General features: G+C 41.0%; 2 protein-coding genes across 3 annotated transcripts; both read right to left on the bottom strand.

The window, feature by feature from the left end:
* Positions 1–3,861: 3,861 nt before the first annotated feature.
* LOC311012411 (uncharacterized protein) lies at positions 3,862–8,682 on the bottom strand (the record flags this gene model as incomplete). The annotated part of the gene is made up of 6 exons (XM_084007876.1): positions 3,862–4,054; positions 5,142–5,185; positions 5,286–5,365; positions 5,617–5,715; positions 7,666–7,945; positions 8,626–8,682. 6 exons carry the CDS (start codon positions 8,680–8,682, stop codon positions 4,000–4,002), a joined length of 615 nt encoding a protein of 204 aa, XP_083864002.1. The 3' UTR covers positions 3,862–3,999.
* A 3,716-nt stretch (positions 8,683–12,398) lies between these two features.
* Positions 12,399–20,592, bottom strand: LOC311011996 (uncharacterized protein). 2 transcript variants are annotated; one of them, XM_084007256.1, is made up of 17 exons: positions 20,548–20,592; positions 19,547–19,780; positions 18,977–19,115; positions 18,818–18,892; positions 18,350–18,721; positions 18,086–18,181; positions 17,767–17,996; positions 17,353–17,531; positions 17,174–17,261; positions 16,611–16,958; positions 16,378–16,495; positions 15,756–15,847; positions 15,553–15,667; positions 15,331–15,420; positions 14,626–14,787; positions 13,979–14,158; positions 12,399–13,883 (listed from the first exon to the last, which is right to left on the bottom strand). In XM_084007256.1, the coding sequence occupies exons 2-17, from the start codon at positions 19,607–19,609 to the stop codon at positions 13,678–13,680; spliced, it is 2,553 nt and encodes an 850-aa protein (XP_083863382.1). In that variant the 5' UTR covers positions 19,610–19,780; positions 20,548–20,592; the 3' UTR covers positions 12,399–13,677. The 2 variants fall into 2 exon arrangements, with proteins under 2 accessions (XP_083863382.1, XP_083863381.1); XM_084007255.1 differs by having other exon boundaries at positions 19,547–20,589.
* Between the last annotated feature and the right edge of the window lie 1,115 nt (positions 20,593–21,707).

Here is a 21,707-nt window from a genome sequence, read left to right as displayed (position 1 = left end):
CATCTGCAGCTTTAGAGCTGTTGATCGTTTGTTCGTGGATTTCATTTGGCACAGACGAGCCAAGGAAAACAGAAGCTGGGCTCCGAGAGTGTAACTGGCGTGACAGAGCATCTGCATTACGATTCGCTGGTCCTGGTCGGTACTTGATTTCGAAATCAAAGACTGCCAGCTCCGATGCCCACCGTTGTTCCACTGCTCCCAGTTTTGCGGACTGTAGATAGCTGAGAGGGTTGTTATCAGTGAACACTACCAATTTATTTCCTAACAGATACTCCCAAAATGTTTGAGTCACTGCCCATTTCAAGGCTAGGAAATCCAGCTTCCTGGAGCTGTAGTTGGACATATTTCTTTCTGTGGGTCGGAGGCCCCTGCTTGCAAAAGCAATAGGCCGTCTTTTTCCCTCTTGATCCTGAGCTAACACAGCTCCAAGTCCAGCATGACTGGCATCTATTTCGAGGACAAATGGTTTAGTGAAATCAGCATATCCAAGAACTGGTGCACTCACAAGTAGCCCCTTGAGTGTTTGAAATGCACTTTCACACTCGTCACTCCAACCGTCGCCTATGACACTTTTACCACGGGCTTTGTTTTTCTTCTTGGTGCCCTCCATTAAAGCTACCAATCTGTGGAGTGGGGCGGCGTGTTTTGCAAATCCCTCCACAAAACGGCGATAGTAGGAAGCAAATCCCAGGAAGGATTGTAGCTGAGTGCATGTAGTAGGTCGTACCCATTCAGCCACTGCACTGATCTTAGAGGGATCAGTGGCAATGCCAGCTGCTGAAATCACATGGCCCAAGTATTTAACCTTGGATTGGAAAAAGTGACATTTTTGCAATTTCAATTTCAGATTGTGTTCTTGGAGACAAGCCAGAACCAGGTCAAGACGTTGAAGATGCTGGTCAAAGGATGAATAAAAAAATGACAATGTCGTCCAAGTACAGCAATAACGACTGGAAGCTCTGGTCTCCATTAACCTTTGAAAGGTGCTGGGGGCATTACAAAGGCCAAATGGCATTCGATTAAATTCGAAGAGGCCAAAAGGTGTACAAAAAGCGGTCTTTGACTTGTCCTTCTCTGCCACAGGGACTTGATTGTACCCACCTGCAAGGTCCAATGTTGAAAACCACTGAGCGCCTGTGAGGGCATTCAACGATTCCTCAATTCGCGGGAGAGGGTATGCATCCTTCCTCGTCTTGGCATTAAGCAGACGGTAGTCCACACACAATCTAATTTCTCCAGTTTTTTTAAAAACTACCACAATTGGAATAGAGTATGGGCTACAGCTCGGACGCACAACATTCCTGTCCAACAGTTCCTGAATGTGGGTTTTGACCTGTTCATACTGTGATGGCGGGAGTCTGCGGTAGCGGGGCGTCATCCACTAAAGGAATTTCTGGCTCCACCAGCATAGTACATCCCAAGTCTCCCTCTCCCTGACTGAAAACTGTGCTGTACTTCTGCAAAGGTCTCGTCCTTGTTGCATCTGTTCAGATGAAAGGTTAGACCATGACAGACAGGAAAGATCCAGGCAGGGGGAACAAGCTGCAGTCTTAAGCTACACAGTAGCAAATTACATTACCTGGCACTTTTTTAATTAAGACAATAAACTGGACAATTGGTCAAAAGTCGTGGCAGGGCCAACCTGTGCAATATACGTGGGCTAGTAAGACAATAAGCTGGACAATTAGTCAAGATCTTGGCAGACCTAACCTGTGCAATATACGCGGGCTAGTAAGACAATAAGCTGGACAGTTAGTCAAAGGTGGGGCAGACCTAACCTGTGCAATATACACAGGGCTAGTTAAGACAATAAACTGGACAGTTCGTTAAACACTAGTGCAAATAGTCTATATAGTGCTGGTATAACAGGAGTTCAAAGGCTGCAATTATATTTAGGACCCAACGCACATGTGGCCAAAAAGACTACAACCCAAAAGGGCAAAATATATCACTGCACACACACACAAATCACGGCACACTATATGCAGAGTTCCACACACTGCCACCAAGCTATGAGCGCACAAGAGGGCCTCACTAAAATAACAGCAAGTCTATGATGCTTGCTCAACCAGGCTACGATTTAGGCTTACACCTTATTCAGAGTGACACATTGCACCTGCCCAACCTAACTTAATGCCAAAAGAAAAACAAACAAAAGAAACAAAACAACTAAAATGACCAAAACAAATTAAACAAAAAGGGCCCAGTAGATACATACTCAATACGTTGAGTATGGGAAAAAAACAGCGACTGTCAAAATACACATGAGACCCTGCAAGAATAAACAATACATGCATATCAGATCACCTTGAGGCATATTTTAGCAAACGATATATTACAAACATGAGTATAGAAATACACAACATGCTGTACCTTGTCCAAGAGGAATTAAAGGCCGTGCCTTTACGGCGGCCACGCTGACCGAACTCGACCTGGGCTCTACGGGAACCAACCCAGTCTCATAGAAAAACGTACCTTGGCTACGTTGGTCCAAAGTGCAAAAACGTAGAGGGACTACAATAATGGCCCCTTTTTTGTGTTACTGTTACATTTTTCTGCTTATACTCTTCCTATTGGTTTGCGTCCAAGTCACGTGACCTTCAAGATTCCGGCCGTGAGAACAAAAAACATGGCTGACGTTTCTCTCATTTTTAGTGGAAAAACCAATATTTTGAGTTAGTTTCTGCATAAAAATGCGTTTTGATTACATTTCTAGCGAGAAACATATATTTTATTTTCATAGTATTTACTCAGTGAATGTACATAATCACTCGCTTGCTCGTTTTTGTGAAGAATTTTCAGATCTCGCCAGGATAATGTGACACTGCAACGTTTTGGTGGCTATGGACGCTGCTATCACCTAGCATTAGCAGTGGCCCCAGATTTCACATAGGACTCCCTTGCGATTTCGCTCCGTCTGACGGTTCAAACCCTCGCCCACTGCATGCGTTGCGTCTGAGGTTGATTTGCTGATCAATACATGGCACGGGAGGAACTAATGCTGATAAAGTGATGATTTACGATCGGATGTTTGTCCGCTGTGTTTTATTTCGAAATCTACCGGATCCTCTGTGCATTTAACTTCCTGTGTGGTGCGATCGCATTGGTGGGTTTTGACCTTTACGCGTTAGGGACCCACGAAGAAGAAGAAGAAGAAGCAGAAGAAACGAAGAAGAAGAAACGAGGGAGAAGAAGCCGGAAAAGGCACAGCCAGTCTACGTATTATATATTAGAAATTATCTGGAAAAGGTAAAAGAGGAGGAAGAGGAAGCGTTGTAAAACAACTTGACCAAGCTAAATAAATGAATCATCTTGAACCTGACGATGCCATATTCCTGGTTGATGCTTTCCTGGCACGGGAGAAACTAATGACAAAGTGATGATTTACGATCGGATGTTTGTCCGCTGTGTTTTATTTCGAAATCTACCGGATCCTCTGTGCATTTAACTTCCTGTGTGGTGCGATCTCATTGGTGGGTTTTGACCTTTACGCGTCAGGGCCCCATCGAGGAGAAGAGGAAACCCTTTCAGCTTGCTTGTTGGAATCATTGTTAACTGTTTGAAATATTTCACTTTGAAAGAATATGTAATTATTATGTTATTTGTAATATTACTCCTCGACCACGATATTTCAATAAATAGCCAGGCATTTCAGAATGTACCACTGATGACTTTTGTTATGACATACACAGTGCTGCCACCACATGTCTGGTCTTAGTAATAACTTATTTCTGGTTTATGATCAAGTTCTTGTCTGCTTGGAGGTTAGTTAATTTTATTCAATTTCTTGGAAGTATGCAATATCTATCTACCTACCTGTGTGTGAACGAAAGATAAGAGACAAAGTGGGAGTCTTTCAGGCTTTTGAAATTTTTAATATATTGTGTACACAACATACACATACATACAACATACAATTGGAAACGTAAACATTTTCTTACAGTTTGGCAGCTTATAAAACAAATCAATGACATTGAACATGTCTTAATTCAAATTTTCTTAATTGCCGTTGGCGCTCTCCTTTGTCACCCACTGTGGCGGCCAAGTTTTCCCACTGTAATAAAAAAAAGATTGTTATTCATTTAGGTCTTTACATCAGCCATGAATGAAATTCAAAACATGACAAGATTAAGTGCAATGAGGAACAGCAAGCCACCCCCTTCATTCAGTAGATTTATAAACTTACAGTAACCTGATAACAGTAAATTACATGCCCATGGTAATATTTTGGTTAAGGTTTGTATATGCATTACCTACTGTGTAGCCATTTATTTGAAATTACTAGGTATCCATTGTAAAAGACCTGTTCAATAATAATATTGAACATTTTGTCATGAAAGACCTCCCAAGTCTTTGGACTTTTGTAAATGCCTTTCACCATTGTGTGTTACTTTAGCATCCCAATGTCAACATAAAGGACATCTTTGCTCAGAATAAATGAGAGATTGATTAAAATGAACTGATTCGTTATGTCTAACATTTATCTTTCCATTATGGCAGTCAGGTTTATCTGCCTTAAGCACCACATAACTGATAAAATACACAAATACTGTAAAACATGAACTGGCCTGATGTGATAGCACATTTTGATAAATTAAACTCAGTCTCAGTTAGCTGCTTGGCATAGTGGAACTCCGCTCCCTTGTGCTGCTTAGCATGTATGATAACTGTAATCTTTAGGCAGCATGCTACACATCATTTTTCAGTTTCAACTCTAAACAATTAATCTGTTCAGTTAATCTCATGGTACCCACAGGCACCCAATTATAATTCATTTAGATTTGAGCAAGAGTTTTGCACAAAATAAATTAAAGGTAAGCCACATCCCAAATACAGCCCTGTTGAGTTACAGTAAGTGGCTGAAGCACTTTATAGTCTCTGGGACCACTCGAAGTGCCTTTACAATGTTCATCACATTCACCCTTTGACACACACGTTCTCATACAGCACTGTTCGCAGACAGGCTTCCGAGACTAACCATTCGCACGCATTCACACACCCAATGACACATTAGGGGACAAGTGTGGGTTCAGTGCCTTGCCCAAACACACTAAGCCACAGCCGCCAAGGCTATTACTTGAAGTTTTAAAGTACTAAGAATTAGGCTATTCCAATCAAAACTATAAATAAATTGTACATACCAGAGTGAACAGGGCTCCCACTCCACCAGCTCCACTTGGATCCCCTGAAAAAAACATCAAAATTGGGGGGTTAAGGGGTTTCAAGTCGGGGTGCTTGCAAATCCACTGAGTATATTTAGGACTTTTAATCATAGTAAAGCTAACCTTCAGCGTTTTGCATCGGATCACCCTCTTCACTGGGTAGTAAGGCTGAGCTTCCCCTTCTAGGATCCCATGGTTACATTCTGAAAGAGCAAAAAAAAAAAAGTATTAAAACGATTTTAACAGACTTATATGACCGACAGATGATTTAATATGACAGACAGACAATTTTGACAGACTAATATGACAGACAGATATGTATCCTTCCTTCCTTCCTCTTCAGCCGCTTAGACAGATATGTATGACTTATGTATATCTGGCAAAGGCAAAATAATCACTGTATTTGAAGTTTGATTTGAAAAGGTGACATGCAAATCTAGGAAAGCTTTATAACCTTTGGGTGTTTTTTCCCCCCTCAGTTTCCTCCTTGTAGAGGGCGCGTCTGCTGAGGCTGAAGAATTGTTCTGCCTGTTTTTTTTCTTTGCAGACATATCTGTTGAGATTAAGGAAATGTATCAGTTAAGAGCGGTTATGAATGAATAAAATACCTCTATCCCAATAACAAATATAAAATGTCACATTACAATTGAAAAATTATAGATTGTAATCTTTTGCTCATTCACTCATTGAAATACTTGGAAATTGTTTAACCATATGTTGTATGGTCACTTTTTTTGCTTTACCAAGGATTATAGACTACAAGATGTACAAACAGGTGACCAATTGAAGGAAAAGCCTGAAAGATGAGGGGAAAAACAATGAATGTAGTTCCTCCCACACAGATTACCTACATCCTATAATTTCACTACTGATGGGAGTAGTGTCTCCCAGACTGATAATGCTTCAGTTCACAGGGCACAGGGTCTCATTGAATGAGTATGTATGAAGATTCTGTCAATTGGATTCAATGGGTTTTACAAACCCGAATTCCAATGAAGCTGGGACAATTGTAAAACAAAAATAAAAACATAATACAACAATTTTCAAATCATTATCAACCTATATTAAATTTAACACACTACAAAGACAAGACATTTAATCTTCATGCTCCATCTTGACAGGGTCAAGATGGGAATGTTTGGAACAATCAACAGGTGAACAGGTTCATTGGAAACACCTGAGTGTCATGATCATGGGCATAAAAAAAATTCATTCACAAGCAAGTCATCCTTGGTTGTGAATGACCGAGCCTTCTGGGAATGCTATGTGCCAGTGGGAATCACTGCTGTAACAGATATTACCACATGGGCTCAGGAACACCTTGGAAAACGTTTGTCAGTTAACACAGTTTGTCGCTACTACAAGTGCTACAAGTACTGTCCACATTTAAAATAGTTTTTGGAAATCATGGACGTTGTGTGCCTCGGGGCAAAGAAGAAAAGGACCTCTCAGATCTTGTAATAGGTGAGGAAAGGATGTTGTAGCACACGGTCAGTTTAAGCAATTTATTAAGGTGCAGTTGCTGACGTTTCACCGTGGAGTCTTCTTCAGAGTAAGAAGAGTAAGCTTGCTCTGAAGAAGACTTGTCCACCATGTGCTCCAGCATCGTCCACCGTGTGCTCCAGCATCCTTTCCTCACCTATTACTCATCTGTCTCCTGCCCTGAGACGCACCAGTCTGCAATCCAGTCTGTCAGGTGAAGCGCGGAGGTTGTCCTTCTTTATTAAATATCTTGTCTTTGTTGTATATTCATTGAATATAGGAATAGGGGTTTGTATGATCACCAGGGGCCTAATTTATAAATGTATAAACACATATAAACAAACTGAGAAATAAGAAACTGATTGTGATGACATAAATTCACTCTCCCCACACAATATGAAAACTTGCTGAGTCATCATTTATTAACACAAACCAGTGTAGGACGTGAATTGTTACGGCCATGTATTTTGACGTGTGTGCACATACTGAGTTTGTCCAAATACACAGTAGACTCAAGTGAATTCTATACAGCTAAAAAGGAGGCCCCAAACACCTACAGCAGACTTTGGATGTGCAACTGTGCTCTCCATCATCATCAGTTCCTACATAGATTGAAGCTGTTCTGGTGGCACGTGGCCTATACCCCCTCACTAATTCACTTGCCGAAAGTTTGTTTTTGATTAAGCATCTGTCAATCAGCCTGTCAGAATTTTGAAACATTATATTTCCCTTTAGTAATAATTAAAAGGCAAGTAATCCAGACATACATATTACAGTAGTTACTGGTATAACACCTCAGAAGTCACCTCACTCTAATCAGTCATTTGTATTTGTCTTTTCTAAATTTAAATACATTTCTTCATTTTGAGTATTATTTCAGGAGTTTAAGAAGGAGAGGCAGATTAAATGTTTAATATGGTTATCATGTATACCATGATTAAATAAGATATGAAAAAGAAACATGACTAGTAACTGAATCATGATTTGTATGCTATTTGAAAATATCAGCAGAACTTACCACCTTTCTGCTGAGGTAGTTCTGTGGGAGGACTGGTGGTGGTCTGGATGGTGGGCTGGATGGGAGGAGGACTGGTGGTGGCCTGGATGGGAGGAGGACTGGTGGTGGGCTGGATGAGAGGAGGACTGGTGGTGGGCTGGATGAGAGGAGGACTGGTGGTGGTCTGGATGGTGGACTGGATGAGAGGAGGACTGGAGGTGGAATGGATGAGAGGAGGACTGGTGGTGGCCTGGATGAGAGGAGGACTGGTGGTGGCCTGGATGAGAGGAGGACTGGTGGTGGCCTGGATGAGAGGAGGACTGGTGGTGGGCTGGATGAGAGGAGGACTGGTGGTGGGCTGCTGGTTAGTACAACCTCAATGGTACAAAAGAGGAAATTATTAAACTCATGTTATAGGAAAAAATGTCCCCTTTTTCTAGCAGTGAGTGTGCTCCATTAGGAAATGTATTCTTCTGTCCATAAATGCTGACCTATGGACTCTATGCTCTCTGTAAAACTGAGGCAAGGTCAGGCTGATTTTGTACTGTGATGCAAAATGTAGGATCTCATTACATCATGTGAAGTGGAGATATGTGTTTATAGTTTCTTGAAGATGAGTTGAGCAATGCCTCTTGCTGTTGACTCCTTTGCTATGTATGGCAGACAATCAGTGAGCTATCTGGCTCACTGATTAGTAAAAGGAACTAGCTCTGTGAACAACGGTTATTTTCATAATCTGTTGACTATTTTTTTCAGTGAATCGATTAATTGTTAGGTCCATAAAGCATCGGAAAATGTTTAAAAAGGCTGACCAGTTTTTGCCCGTAAACATGAGCATATCACCCCCATCCTTCAATCACTGCACTGGCTCCCTGTTTCATTCCGGATCAACTACAAAATCCTGCTGCTCACTCACAAATGCATCTATGGACATGCACCTATCTACCTTCAAGAACTCATCTCCTTACAATTCTCCGCCCGTACCCTCAGATCCACAAACACCCTGCTCCTCCCAGTCCCCAGCACCAGGCTTTCCACCATGGGAGACCGAGCTTTCTGCTCAGCTGCACCACGCCTATGGAACAGCCTCCCAATCCAGCTGAGGGCTACCCAGAGCCTGGACTCTTTTAAAACAGGCCTGAAAACCTTTCTATTCAGAAAGGCCTATGACTGCTAACACTAATATATATGACACTAATTTAGTTTTTATTGTGTGTGCATTTTTACTTTGCTTTTAACTTTGTAGCACTTTGAGATCTTTAACATTTATTATTATCATTATTATTATTATTCTTGATTAATCATATGAAATATCAATTAATTGACGTAGCTCTAAAAGAAACACCTATTAGATAAAGTGAAGACCAAATTTGATGAAGCAACAGGTGAATAGCTATTTTTGGCCCACTGCGGTTTGCCCTGTGACAGCTGTACCAAGAAAATTCACAACTGTAATTGTTGTCTCTGTGCCACATTTCTTTGTATGTTGACTGTGAAGTAAGATTTTAAATAATCACACACACTTACCAAAAATGAAGACCTCATAGAGGGCCTTCATTCTGTCAAGGCATTTCTCACTCTGGTCTGACAGCTGCCATTTGGGGTGGAGGACTTGTGCAGACCAGGTGTTTGATTTCTTCTTTTGCTTTGCAAAAAAGACAATTGCCTTGCATCCTAACGTGTTTAACTTTTCGACCTGAAAATAAAGAAATATATTATATAATGTATACAAAATCTAAACAATTATAAATGTCTGAAACATTGTGGCTGGAATTATGTAAATAATAACTACAGAAGTTAAACACATACCAAGACAGACGCCTCATCCATTACATGAGAGGTGGTTTGGTTTTTTTTTTGGTTTTTCAACCACATCTCCTTCCTTGCCTCAAATTTCATCAGTTTTTTTGCCAGTCTTTGTTTTTTCGGTTGCACTGACTGGCAGTATTTGCACGTCTTAGTGGCAACACCAATTGCTGCTTTGCAGCTGACACATGTTGTTGTGGTTGACCCTCTTGGCATCTTGAAACTAATGGATAAAACAATCAACAGTTAAATAATGCAGTTCCTTTGTCATTTTGGTTATTAAATGTTATCACAATTTGGCCTACTTCAGCATTATCAGTCATGTCAGACATTAACACTTCATGTAGCACTGTTTCAATGGTGTTCACAGCATCACATCCAATTAACTGCTTTGCAGCAAATACTGATTCTATGCAACAATAACCCATATCACATAGTCTCCTATACACTAGCTCCTAGTTGATTTCTGTTTTCATCTAGGTATCTCGTTATTTGTTTTTGTATGATTTTACCACTTGTCTTACTGTAGCTCCTATCTCGTTTTGATTCGGCTGCAGTGACATGTGAATTTGGAATCAGTTTTCAACTTATCATTTTGACCTGGTTAGCACATTGCGGCCAACTACAGCTAACGTTTAATTCGGTGGCAAATAGGGCCTATAGCTAATGCTGGATAAACCCCGATATCATTGGACACATCCCTATAAAATCATGGTAAATAATTAATGAATATTGGCTTAGACAGCGCTAATTATCGTTCTTATTCAGGTTCCGTCAGCATATGTTGATATCAATAGTAGGCTACGTGTTCATTACCTACCTTTAGAATGCACGATATGAATTGTCGTGACTCGTGGCGGAGAGCGGAACACCTCCCTCACTCACTTGTCAATCTGCTGACCACTGTGCTTCTGTGATAGGGCAACCCACATGTCAATCAGCGACCTCCCGCGGCTACGTTGCCCACACGTAAAAACGTGATGCCACTTTCGTGACACTGTTACGTTTAGTAAATAGGAGCGCGAAAAAAAAAAAAAAAAAAAAAAAAAAGTAAATAGGAGCGCGCTCCACTGTTGCGAGGAACCTTGGAGTCATTTTTTACCTGTACCTTTCCTTCAGCTCCCACATAAAGCATGTGACTAGGACTGCCTTCTTTCACCTGCGCAGTATAACTATAGCTAGTATAAAGACTAGGAATATCCTCTCTCAGAGTGATGCTGAGCACATCTCTCCCACTTTACCTTCTCTTCAGTGGCTTCCTATAGGATTTAGAATAGACTTAAAAATCATTCTGCTGACAGCACGAAAAAAGGCGCGTCGAACCGCGTGCGCGCCGCATCGGCGTCGCTTCGGATTTTGCGCCCACAAGGCGCGCGGCTACATAGAAAACAATGGAAACGCATGTGCAAAAGACGCTGAAAGAAATACGCGTTCTTAACTGTCTTCTTAGGAGAACTAAGATCCCCCCAAAGAAGCTTCTTAATAAGCTCTTAACGGGACCTGTCCACCACTGCGGTACTGAAACTACGCGTTCTTAACTGTCTTCTTAGGAGAACTAAGATCCCCCCAAAGAAGCTTCTTAATAAGCTCTTAACGGGACCTGTCCACCACTGCGGTACTGAAACTACGCGTTCTTAACTGTCTTCTTAGGAGAACTAAGATCCCCCCTAAGAAGCTTCTTAATAAGCTCTTAACGGGACCTGTCCACCACTGCGGTACTGAAACTAAGTCAATCGATGCCGGGCAAATCGATTTATATATCACCCGCCACTTTATAAGCGCATAATATCACACACAGTGACAAGTGCAGCACGAGAGATGAATGCACCGAAAACGGGATTTCCACTTGTCAAACATGGGGTCAACCTGGGTCCCGGTGTCCGTGGCCTGATTAAAACTTCTCCACTGTTGTTGCCGCGTTGGTCACGGGCAGTGACGGACTGGCCATAGATGGTACAATGGACGCGTAATGATGCAGCATAGACGGCTGTGTGAAGATGCGACCTTGTGGATGTGCCCGCAAAAAAAATAAAAAAATAGCTGATTTACGGCAGTAAACAGTAGGCCTAACCCAAAGACCACTCTCTGTTTTTAGGCACATTATAATCTGTGATTGTGAAATGTTTGGACGAGCACACTGCAGTCATTTTGCAGGTTTACTAAACAAACAGTCTACCTTGTTGTCAATCTACCTTTGTCTCCTTTGATGTATTGGGAGATTGTTTGTGTAGAAATGATTTGAATGACTGTTAGGTCATTATTTACACAAACACACACACACACACACACACACACACACACACACACACACTCATAATGCTCTCTGAACCCTAGCCTGTTAGGGCACATGCAACATCACTGGAAAGGTCTTGACCTGGAGAGTAACATATATCAATTTGAAGGTTCTATATTATTCTGGCTTTGAGATATTGACCTTTGAACCTTAAACTCAGGGAATATTTTGAAGGCTTATATTATGGGACAAAAAGGGTTATAGATAAGACCAACTGTTGTAGAAAGGTGTTGACATGGGCTATAACATAATGTGAGCATAGTCACCAAGTGGTGGGGGGTTGAATAAGCCAATATTTAAAGTCTGATGCCAAAAATGTGTTTGCCTGGCACCCCATTGTAGTTGTGCCGGGGTAGTGAAAACATATATCTACCCAATATATCAAATACCACACACTGTCTAATAAGTAATTATACTGCATGTATATGATCTATGCTAAGAAAAGACAACAATGTTTGTTTAATGAATATATCTGAACTAAAACAGGAGACCAGTGCGCCAACTGCTCTGCTGTCCTCATCTCAATAGTAACGGCCAATGTCCGCAATCAAAAATGTAAATAAAAAAAAATAAGACACATTTAATTTTCATAACTGAAGGCGTGATTATTAAACCCGACATATTTGTATGTAGTGCTGCATAATAAAACACAAATATCTTTAAGACAAGAGATACTTTATTTTCCACTGCCCGTCGTTTTTGTTCTCCCGACAGGAACCTTGAGAGTGACGTGATTGGGACACAAAACAAAACATAGGCAAAAATGTAACAATCACACAATCTGCCTTGCTTCGTTGCCATCCTGCAAGTCTCTCCATAAGAGCATGAACAGAGAAAAAAATCTACTTAGATAACAGCATATGATAGACCTATAGACTATTGGTTAAATTTATTTGTTTCATTTGTTATTCATTCAAGACCTTAGAGTATAGGCCTAATGCTTACTACAGACTTACCTGAAAGGAACAACTCACACAATGGGACAAAACAGGAAACTAACTTAAATGAACAACAAACAATTGAGACATGACTGTAGTTGAAACAACAATTCACTTTACTGGGTGAAATCAACAAAGTCGGCTTTCTAGAGCTAAGAGATGCCCTCTTCAAAATAAAGACTATATATCTTCAGATAGAGAAGGTGTGTGTGAGTGTGTTAGTGAGTGTGAGAGAGTATTAATATACTAACATGTGGAAACACAAGCTGGAATAGCACAGTTAGAAAGAGTAACAATGCAATATGTGAACAGCAGGAGGTATGTAACGATACACAACTGCAGTGAAGCTATGTAGGGATGCAAAATAAATTTCGAAAATGTAATGATAGAAAAAAGAACAAGGTAATTTGTCATGTTTGACAGTTGTGAATCACCAGGCTAATGGGCTAACACAATGGATTTTTACAGCTTCAGAGGAATTTGCAATACATGCTTTAAACACAAAGACATCTTACAACAGCAGTAAAATAGCCTCAGGTTTCACATAGAAGTTATTACAGCACTGATGTTTGGGTTCAACACACTGTGAAGACAAGGGCTCCACGGTGGTGTAGTGGGTAGCACTGTCGCCTCACAGCGAGAGGGTCGCGGGTTAAACTCCTTCTGTGTGGAGTTTGCATGTTCTCCCCGTGTGAGCGTGGGTTCTCTCCGGGTTCTCCGGCTTCCTCCCACAGTCCAAAGACATGCAGGATGGGGATAGGTTCATTGGTGACTCTAAATGTCCCGTAGGTGTGAATGTGAGAGTGAATGGTTGTCTGTCTCTACATGTTGATAGACTGGCATCCTGTCCAGGGTGTACCCTGCCTTCACCCAATGACAGCTGGGATCGGCTCCAGCCCCCCCGCGACCCTGAATGCAGGATAAGCGGTAGAAAATGGATGGATGGATGGACACTGTGAAGACATCTTCACAGTCATACATATCATCTCAATACAATAACTAGTCTCCAAACTCCTCATCAGTTGAGGAAGTATTCTCTGAGTCTTCCTCTTCAGAGAAGTCATCTAAAGACAATGTTTGCAGTCCAACAATACTTCTGTATGTTGTGCGTGCTGTGGCCAGTTGTGCTTGAACTTCACACAATCTTCTCTTCAGCACACAGAGTAGTCCCTCACGTCCGTTCTCCATTAATCCCTCTGTACTGCCTGAGAATGTGACATTAAAAAAAGAAGAAGAAATAAGCCAAGTGGTTACCAGAGAAGCAAATTGAAGAAAAAGACAAACTTTTTATTGTCCTTACATTTCCTGTTGGTGTCTTCAGTTAGCTGAGAGGTAAGCTCTTCAATCAGTCCAGCAACACTCCTCATGTACTCCATGTGCTGCTTGACTTCACGAACCACAATAACTTCTTCTTCTTTCAGTCTAGCCAGCAGCATTACCTTGTCAAAAACCGTTTTTTTCTGCACCATATCACCATGACCTGCAATACATTACATCAAAGTGTTATCTTACAACCTCCTATAAAAATATTGGGACAGGAAATATTTGGCATGCTTGACCCTTTCCACATCATACATTTTTGTCAACTCCAAACCACCTGTTGGGATCATTCCACTGGTAAACATGTTCACTAGTAACAGGTGATAATGATGATCATGCTCTGTCTTATTTATCCACAAACAGCGAACCAACTCATAAACAACCCTGTCCTAAACTGCTTACTGCTGTGGGTGTACTACTACAATAGAGAAATAAACCCTGAAAGGACTAGGAGGAACCCCAGCGCTTTGCGAAAGGAGTTCGATCACAGCCATTTACAAATTACGGCATTCTTTTTTTTTTGGCATATTGCCCAGTGTCTTTACATTTTTTACATCAGATTTCATATGTACATTCAGATGTGCATCAAACAATTTGTATTCATTGCATTTCAGAGGAAGTACTTACATTCCCATGGCCAGGAGTAGTTGTCCACAGCCAGGAGCTCATTGGGAGGAGGGAGTTTTTCAACTTCCCCCACAGTAGCATTGTGGGCATTGATGGCAACTTCCAGGGCTTTCTTCTCAACAGCAATCTTTCTTCTCAGTTGATGCCTTCGCTTATTCCCACCTACAATGAGAAACACAAAATGATAGTGAGCACTCACATGATGACCACACAAAAGCACCATACAAAATAATTTGAACTATTTTGAAATAGAGGACAAAATTGGTAGGTCAGGTCATCTCTGCACTTTGCAGAAATATTGGAAATACTGTCAAACGATTAAAAAAGTTAACTCGATTAATCCCATTACAATTCAGTGATTAATCGCTATTAATCACGATTAAAATACTAAATATTATATACACTATATGAATTGTATTTACTTCTATTCCTCCTTATAAAGTATTGAAGGGTGCAATTCATGTACCTAGTTTATCCATTAGAATTTAAGGATGCAATTTTACAGATGTGAAAAACAATAACACATCCTAGTTTATTTTTTTGCATTCAAGACGGAAATACGAGACAAACCCTGTCCAGTAGTGATTCAAACATCAACAACATTTTTTTTTAATAAATGGCTTCACTGTTTTTACTATGTATAAATCAGTAGTGAATTAATTTTTTCCAAAAATCTGCATTACTAGTGGCCTTTTCTTGTCTCACCAGACTGACGATACAGCTGAAATTTTCGCTGTTTGATGCCCATATATAGCCCCTCGATGTTCCTCTGCAGGTCATTTTGGATTGTTGCTCCTTTGGAGGACAACAAACAAATTAATTCATGCCCATCTCAGTTTACAATCAGCCTCTTTTCAGATCCCCTGTACAAGAGCAGAGCCAAATGATTATTTAAAATATGCAATAAAATAACTTTTTTCAAAGTACCTGAGGTCCACTGCTGAACATCAGACACCCACTGCTGGACTGTGTCTTGCTGTAGAGATAACTCAGCGGTGAGTTTCTCCAGGTCCTTTGTTGCCTCTGTAATCCTTTGTACAGTCTGTCCAAAAGAAATATCTGTTAACAAATGCTGAGACAATTTAAAAACAAAAATGTGATTATACTGTACATATTTGCCTAGTTAGCACCTTGATGTATCTTTTGGCCAGTGTCCGGTCAAGGTTTTCTGCCTTTCGCTTGTTCCAGCCACTTGCCTGGATTGTTAGCATATCTGTGCGAACTAGAAACACAATGTATGTGCAGTAATTTAGGTTCACAGTGAGGAACAAAGGTCAGATACTACATTGATCATTCTCTAATATTGCCATATAAATCTGGAAAGAATCATACACTTAGTTAACGTGTCAAAAGCTAAATTATTATAAAGAGAATCTTGATAAGTGTAAAAGTGCTGAACAGACAATTGTTTTGAAAAGGAGCACCTATGCATGGGACTCTAAAATGCAAAGGCCAAGCATCAGTGTTCAAACCCCTTCTCAGAAGGGGGAATATGGGAAATATTTAAGTCTGGGGCTGTGTGTCTACTCAGGAGTTGGACACCTGCAATGTCTCTATTGTAGAGAGGTCTGGTTTGGTCTATTTGGAGAAGGATTAATACATGATAACGACCCCAATCACACCTAAAAGCTCTGACAGAACCACTTCAAGACCAAAGACGATAATAAGAAATAGTGCTACATTCAAAACAAACAAAAAATATGTCTGCTTGTGGTCTCCATTTGGACACAACTATACATGACAAATGCTTACCGGCTTTTGACATGTACTTGGAACATATGGCTGCTCGGGAGAGGAAGCTGTTAACCTGTTCAACCTCCTCTCCGATTGTTGTTCCAGCTCCTTCTTGATTGCGTCCTCCCCATTTTAACTGTAACACATTTACATGAACGTTATCATTAGTAAAACAAAAAGTGGGGGCAGAGAACAGACAATCATAATGTGTGGTACAAATGGTAAGAAATACATCTGACTGTCATTATTACCTCACACATCCATGAATGCGCTTTTGCATGCATGATGGAGAGAAATGGGCGCATGTTCAGCAAGTCCTCCAACTCTGGACAGTGGTCCACAACTCTCTGCAGATATGGCCAATATTTGCAGACCACATCAGAGCAAAAAAACTGGATGGTCTGTGAAGCTAGATGTTTCTGGAGATATAATGGGTACGCAAATATTTCTCCACGGAACATATTCAGTCCCTTCAGCAAAACCCCATGACGGCAGACAGCAACTTCAACACCTTCCTCGTCTAGTTTGCTTGCAGATTTGTTGGCAGACTCTCGTGCTGCTGTCCACTGACCTGCACCACATCTCCCTTTGTCTGGATTCTTAAACAGATGACGGCAAATACAGACATTTCCACAGTTAGTTAAATTTGACCAAATAAGCTGTAAATCATGGTATTATGGCATTGGATACAGCAATGCCACTCTATTACTTAAATAAACCAAATAATGTTAAAATTTGAAAAAACAGGCTACAAGCATTCATAAAAAATTGAAATTTGAGGTGTTACACATGAAGAAATATAAATTTAGCTTACATGTCCAGTTGTTCCATGGATGTAATCAACAAAGGAGGACACCTCAGCATCACTGGCCAAAAAGACTCCATCAAAAAACCCATCAGGTCTTGAAAGAAATATATAGATGTGGGTTACATTTACAGTATAAAAGTAATTTGTGGCTCATTAGCATTTCATTGTACATGAATGTTACACACCCTGGTTGGCTTTTGAAACGATATAATTTGCGGTTCCCATCCACTGCAACTGCCAACATTGAGGGTGTGCATGCAGGGCACTGGAAATGCTGGACCTGGGACAGCTTGTCAACCTCAAATTTGGCATAGGCCCATTCGAGGAAGGCCCTCTGCATTGTGTCCCCACATATCTTACCACTCTGAGAGCAAAAGTGAAAAAACAACACAAAACAGTAAGTAACCCTGCAGTTATTAGTACACAACTGACAATGTGCCGAAGGTCGGTTTCACACTGTGGTCATGACGCAAAAAATGGCTCTGTCTGTCAAGAAATGTGTGCTGAAGCTTTGGGGATTGTAAGAACAAGTCCTAACAATGAATCAGTTATTTAAAAGGTGATCTAAACAAGATAACTTAAATCATGAATCCACTCACTCGCCCGAAGAGTTTTGATCGACACTCGAGCATGCTGACAAAAGCTTGTCGCGACATCCCTGGGGCAGTGATTTTTAGATCCTCATACGTGGTGAACAAGTCCACCATGTACAAGGTCTCAAAATTGACAGTGGCTGGCCAGTAACCACTTTCAGCCAGATCACTTATGGTCACTGGCAAGGTTTTTCCACAGGAGCAGTTTACTGACGGGAGAAAGAGGTTGTATCTTCCTGAAATTCAGAGAAAAAAAAAATCTCTCAAAAATAAATAAATGAATAAAAAACAATATGAAGAAATAAAAATAAAATAAAAAAGTTACCATTCATTCCAATTAAAATAATTGGCTTTCCCTTGGAAAAGCTTGTTTGTCCAGTAGAGCAGTCGCAGCAGGGAGCAACAATTGGTAACATGCAATCTAAAAAGCAGAATTAGTTTAGATTTAGAGTAAATGAAACCAAAAAGTCACCAACAGTGAGGGTGTTGTTTCTATCAAACAAAACCTCATCCAGCCTGTTTGTTGGAGTAAACCTGGGCTTCTATAAAAATGTAAAATAGTCTATATAACCTGAGACTTAAAAACTACCTTTTTCATGATAGGAGAATTTCCCTTCTTCATGCTGCTGAACAAAAGTGGATGGCGGCAGGTGTCTGAAAAACCCCTCCACCATGGATGCTCTGTTATGAAGGACCAGGGCCTCATGTGTGGAAAGGTCACAGGCTGTGCAGTAGAGTGATCGCGGTAAACAGTCCCTACACATCACTACTGCAGCCTTGTGTCCACAATGATGGCAAACCCCCTCCTTGGGCTTCTCAGATGACAACATATTGTTCACCATGAAGGGCCTCATCACTCTCCAATTCTCCAGAGAGGAAGTTTGCCTGTTCCTCCAGTGTGAGGGGAGAGGTTGTTCGGCACCACTTCCCAAGAGGTCTCGGACATCTTGAATGAGGGAGTCTGAAAATGAAAAGCGAAGAAGGCAATGGTAAATCTGGGCAATTACCACATAACAAATAAGGAAACAAGTATTAAGGGAAAAAAGAAAAAAAAAACCTAAATTGATGATCACAGTTTCTCCACTTGTGTCGGTAGACGGAGCAGAGGGGAGTGTTGCGCTTGCTGAAGACACTGCAGAAGTATGAATATCCATTTAGAACTTGCTCAATGAATAATGAATGCAACTACTGATGAAAAGACAAACAAAAAACCAACCAGTGGCTGAATCTCGCTTTCGTTTCTCCCCAGCTCTACATCTTTTTGGCAGAGGTTGACCATCTTTGTCCTCATCAAGCCAAACACACGGCTTTGTGGATTTTTTTGACCCTCCTTTTGTGTGTCCATGCTGATCCACCTAAATAAACAATTCAGCCACAGAATAACCCACCGCCCCCCAAGGTTATTGCCAGCTACAAACATCGCATTATATAAAAACCAATAGTAAAAATTCAGTCTAATTGTTGTGGTCCTGTACTGTAATGACAGATCTAGAAAACCCTTTCTACATTAAAAAAAGAAAGTGAAACATTATGACACAATATTGAATGGAACTCCCATTGGCTATAAGCGTTCACACCAGCCGCCATAATGGCGTGTCATCGCGCCAATTACATTGATTTTCAATGTAGAGTTGCCGCTCAATTCGCGTCTATCGCGCTTTGTGTGAACGCAGAATTATTGTGAACTCAGTTCAGCACTAGCTTGCATTTAAATATAAAGACATTAAACAAGGTAGCCTTGTAATTAGCAGTATGATTTTTCCATCAATAAGATAATGTTATTTACCTTGCACCCATCCAGGAAAGCATCAACCAGGAATATGGCATCGTCAGGTTCAAGATGATTCATTTATTTAGCTTGGTCAAGTTGTTTTACAACGCTTCCTCTTCCTCCTCTTTTACCTTTTCCAGATAATTTCTAATATATAATACGTAGACTGGCTGTGCCTTTTCCGGCTTCTTCTCCCTCGTTTCTTCTTCTTCGTTTCTTCTGTTTCTTCTTCTTCTTCTTCGTGGGGCCCTAACGCGTAAAGGTCAAAACCCACCAATGCGATCGCACCACACAGGAAGTTAAATGCACAGAGGATCCGGTAGATTTCGAAATAAAACACAGCGGACAAACATCCGATCGTAAATCATCACTTTATCAGCATTAGTTCCTCCCGTGCCATGTATTGATCAGCAAATCAACCTCAGACGCAACGCATGCAGTGGGCGAGGGTTTGAACCGTCAGACGGAGCGAAATCGCAAGGGAGTCCTATGTGAAATCTGGGGCCACTGCTAATGCTAGGTGATAGCAGCGTCCATAGCCACCAAAACGTTGCAGTGTCACATTATCCTGGCGAGATCTGAAAATTCTTCACAAAAACGAGCAAGCGAGTGATTATGTACATTCACTGAGTAAATACTATGAAAATAAAATATATGTTTCTCGCTAGAAATGTAATCAAAACGCATTTTTATGCAGAAACTAACTCAAAATATTGGTTTTTCCACTAAAAATGAGAGAAACGTCAGCCATGTTTTTTGTTCTCACGGCCGGAATCTTGAAGGTCACGTGACTTGGACGCAAACCAATAGGAAGAGTATAAGCAGAAAAATGTAACAGTAACACAAAAAAGGGGCCATTATTGTAGTCCCTCTACGTTTTGCACTTTGGACCAACGTAGCCAAGGTACGTTTTTCTATGAGACTGGGTTGACGGGAACACATGCACATGGTTTTAATAACGTCTTTTTCGTGCGCTCTTTATTTACACTTAGTGTAGCGATAGACTACGAACCTACCGCAAACAATCACCTGCCGTCTGTCACGCTGCTGTCAATGCTTCCGCGTCGCGCCGTTAATCAAAGGGAGAGGATGTACCCGGCTTCCGTTCCGTCCTTAAATTATCTCCCGACCGGAAGAAGAGCCCGTGAGCTACGTCGGTTCCGACAGTCAGACCTCCCCGCTACAAGAGAGAACAACTTTAGTGGAGGCCTCTGATGTTGGATGGAATCACATCCTGACAGAACATCATAGAAACTTCTTTTCCAAAGACAAGGACAAAATCAATCGAAAACAGTTAATGGAGATATATAGTAAACAGTGGATTTAAACATAACAATAAATATAGTGACAAACCCTTACATATGACAATCGTATGTTTTGGTAGGCCTGTCACGATAAATAATTTTGCTGCGCGATTAATTGTCCCACAAATGATTGCGATAAGCCATAATATTGCCGTTTTGAGACCATTTTCAACTGCTATAATGCGAGTACACCCTTTCAAAGATCAAAACGTTTATTTCTAAAGAATATTTAACATGAGAACTGGAAAACATTTAAAATATCCAAAATAAATAAATAAAACAACCAAAAACAATAAATAAAATGGACTCTCAATCTAGTTTAACAAAAATGCACTTGAATAAAAACACACACAACCGAAACAATAAATAAATCGGATGTTAACTAGCTGAGCATCGCAAGAGGATGGAGCTTGCTGACGAGCTGAAACGGCAGAAGACCCTGAAAGAAGTGTTTTTTAATCGGGAGAAGGCCTTCCGCGAGAAAGTGGAGAAGCTCAAGAGGGCAAGTGACCCCCAGAACTTCCAGAAAGAGGAGAACCTGAAGTCCTCAACCAGCCTGGAGAACTTCATGAACCTCCAGGCTGAGGTCACCCATGAGAAGCCTGTTCTTAAACCCCAGCTGCAGGGGGAGATCCAGACCCTGAAAGAAGACCTCTCTGAGAAAGAGGAGGCCTTAAATGACATGAGTGAGAGCCTGAACTTACAGGGCTCAGTCTGACGGCAGAGCTACATTAACCTCCATGCTGAGAAGCAAGTCACTCAAGGCCTCCGAGCCCAATTAGCTCAGCTCAAAAAACTGTACCAGTGCAAGACCCTGGAGCAGGAGCAGCAAAAGGAGGCTCTGGAAAAACAGCTGCACTCCTCAAAGACTC

Source organism: Eutrigla gurnardus (assembly GCF_963514095.1).
Source record: "Eutrigla gurnardus genome assembly, chromosome: 4".
Classification (NCBI taxonomy): Eukaryota; Metazoa; Chordata; class Actinopteri; order Perciformes; family Triglidae; genus Eutrigla; species Eutrigla gurnardus.
Note: the sequence above shows the minus strand (reverse complement) of the source record. Positions and strands in the feature narration are given on the sequence as shown.

Bases quoted from the DNA above. Each gene is read 5' to 3' on its own strand.
- LOC311011996 (XM_084007256.1), bottom strand. From the start codon at position 19,609: ATGAATCATCTTGAACCTGACGATGCCATATTCCTGGTTGATGCTTTC. The intron at 18,722-18,817 runs GTTTTTTTTTTC...TTTCATTTTCAG, and splicing joins AACTGTGATCATCAATTTAG to ACTCCCTCATTCAAGATGTC. The intron at 15,421-15,552 runs GTACTTTGAAAA...TGTCCTCCAAAG, and splicing joins TGTTCAGCAGTGGACCTCAG to GAGCAACAATCCAAAATGAC.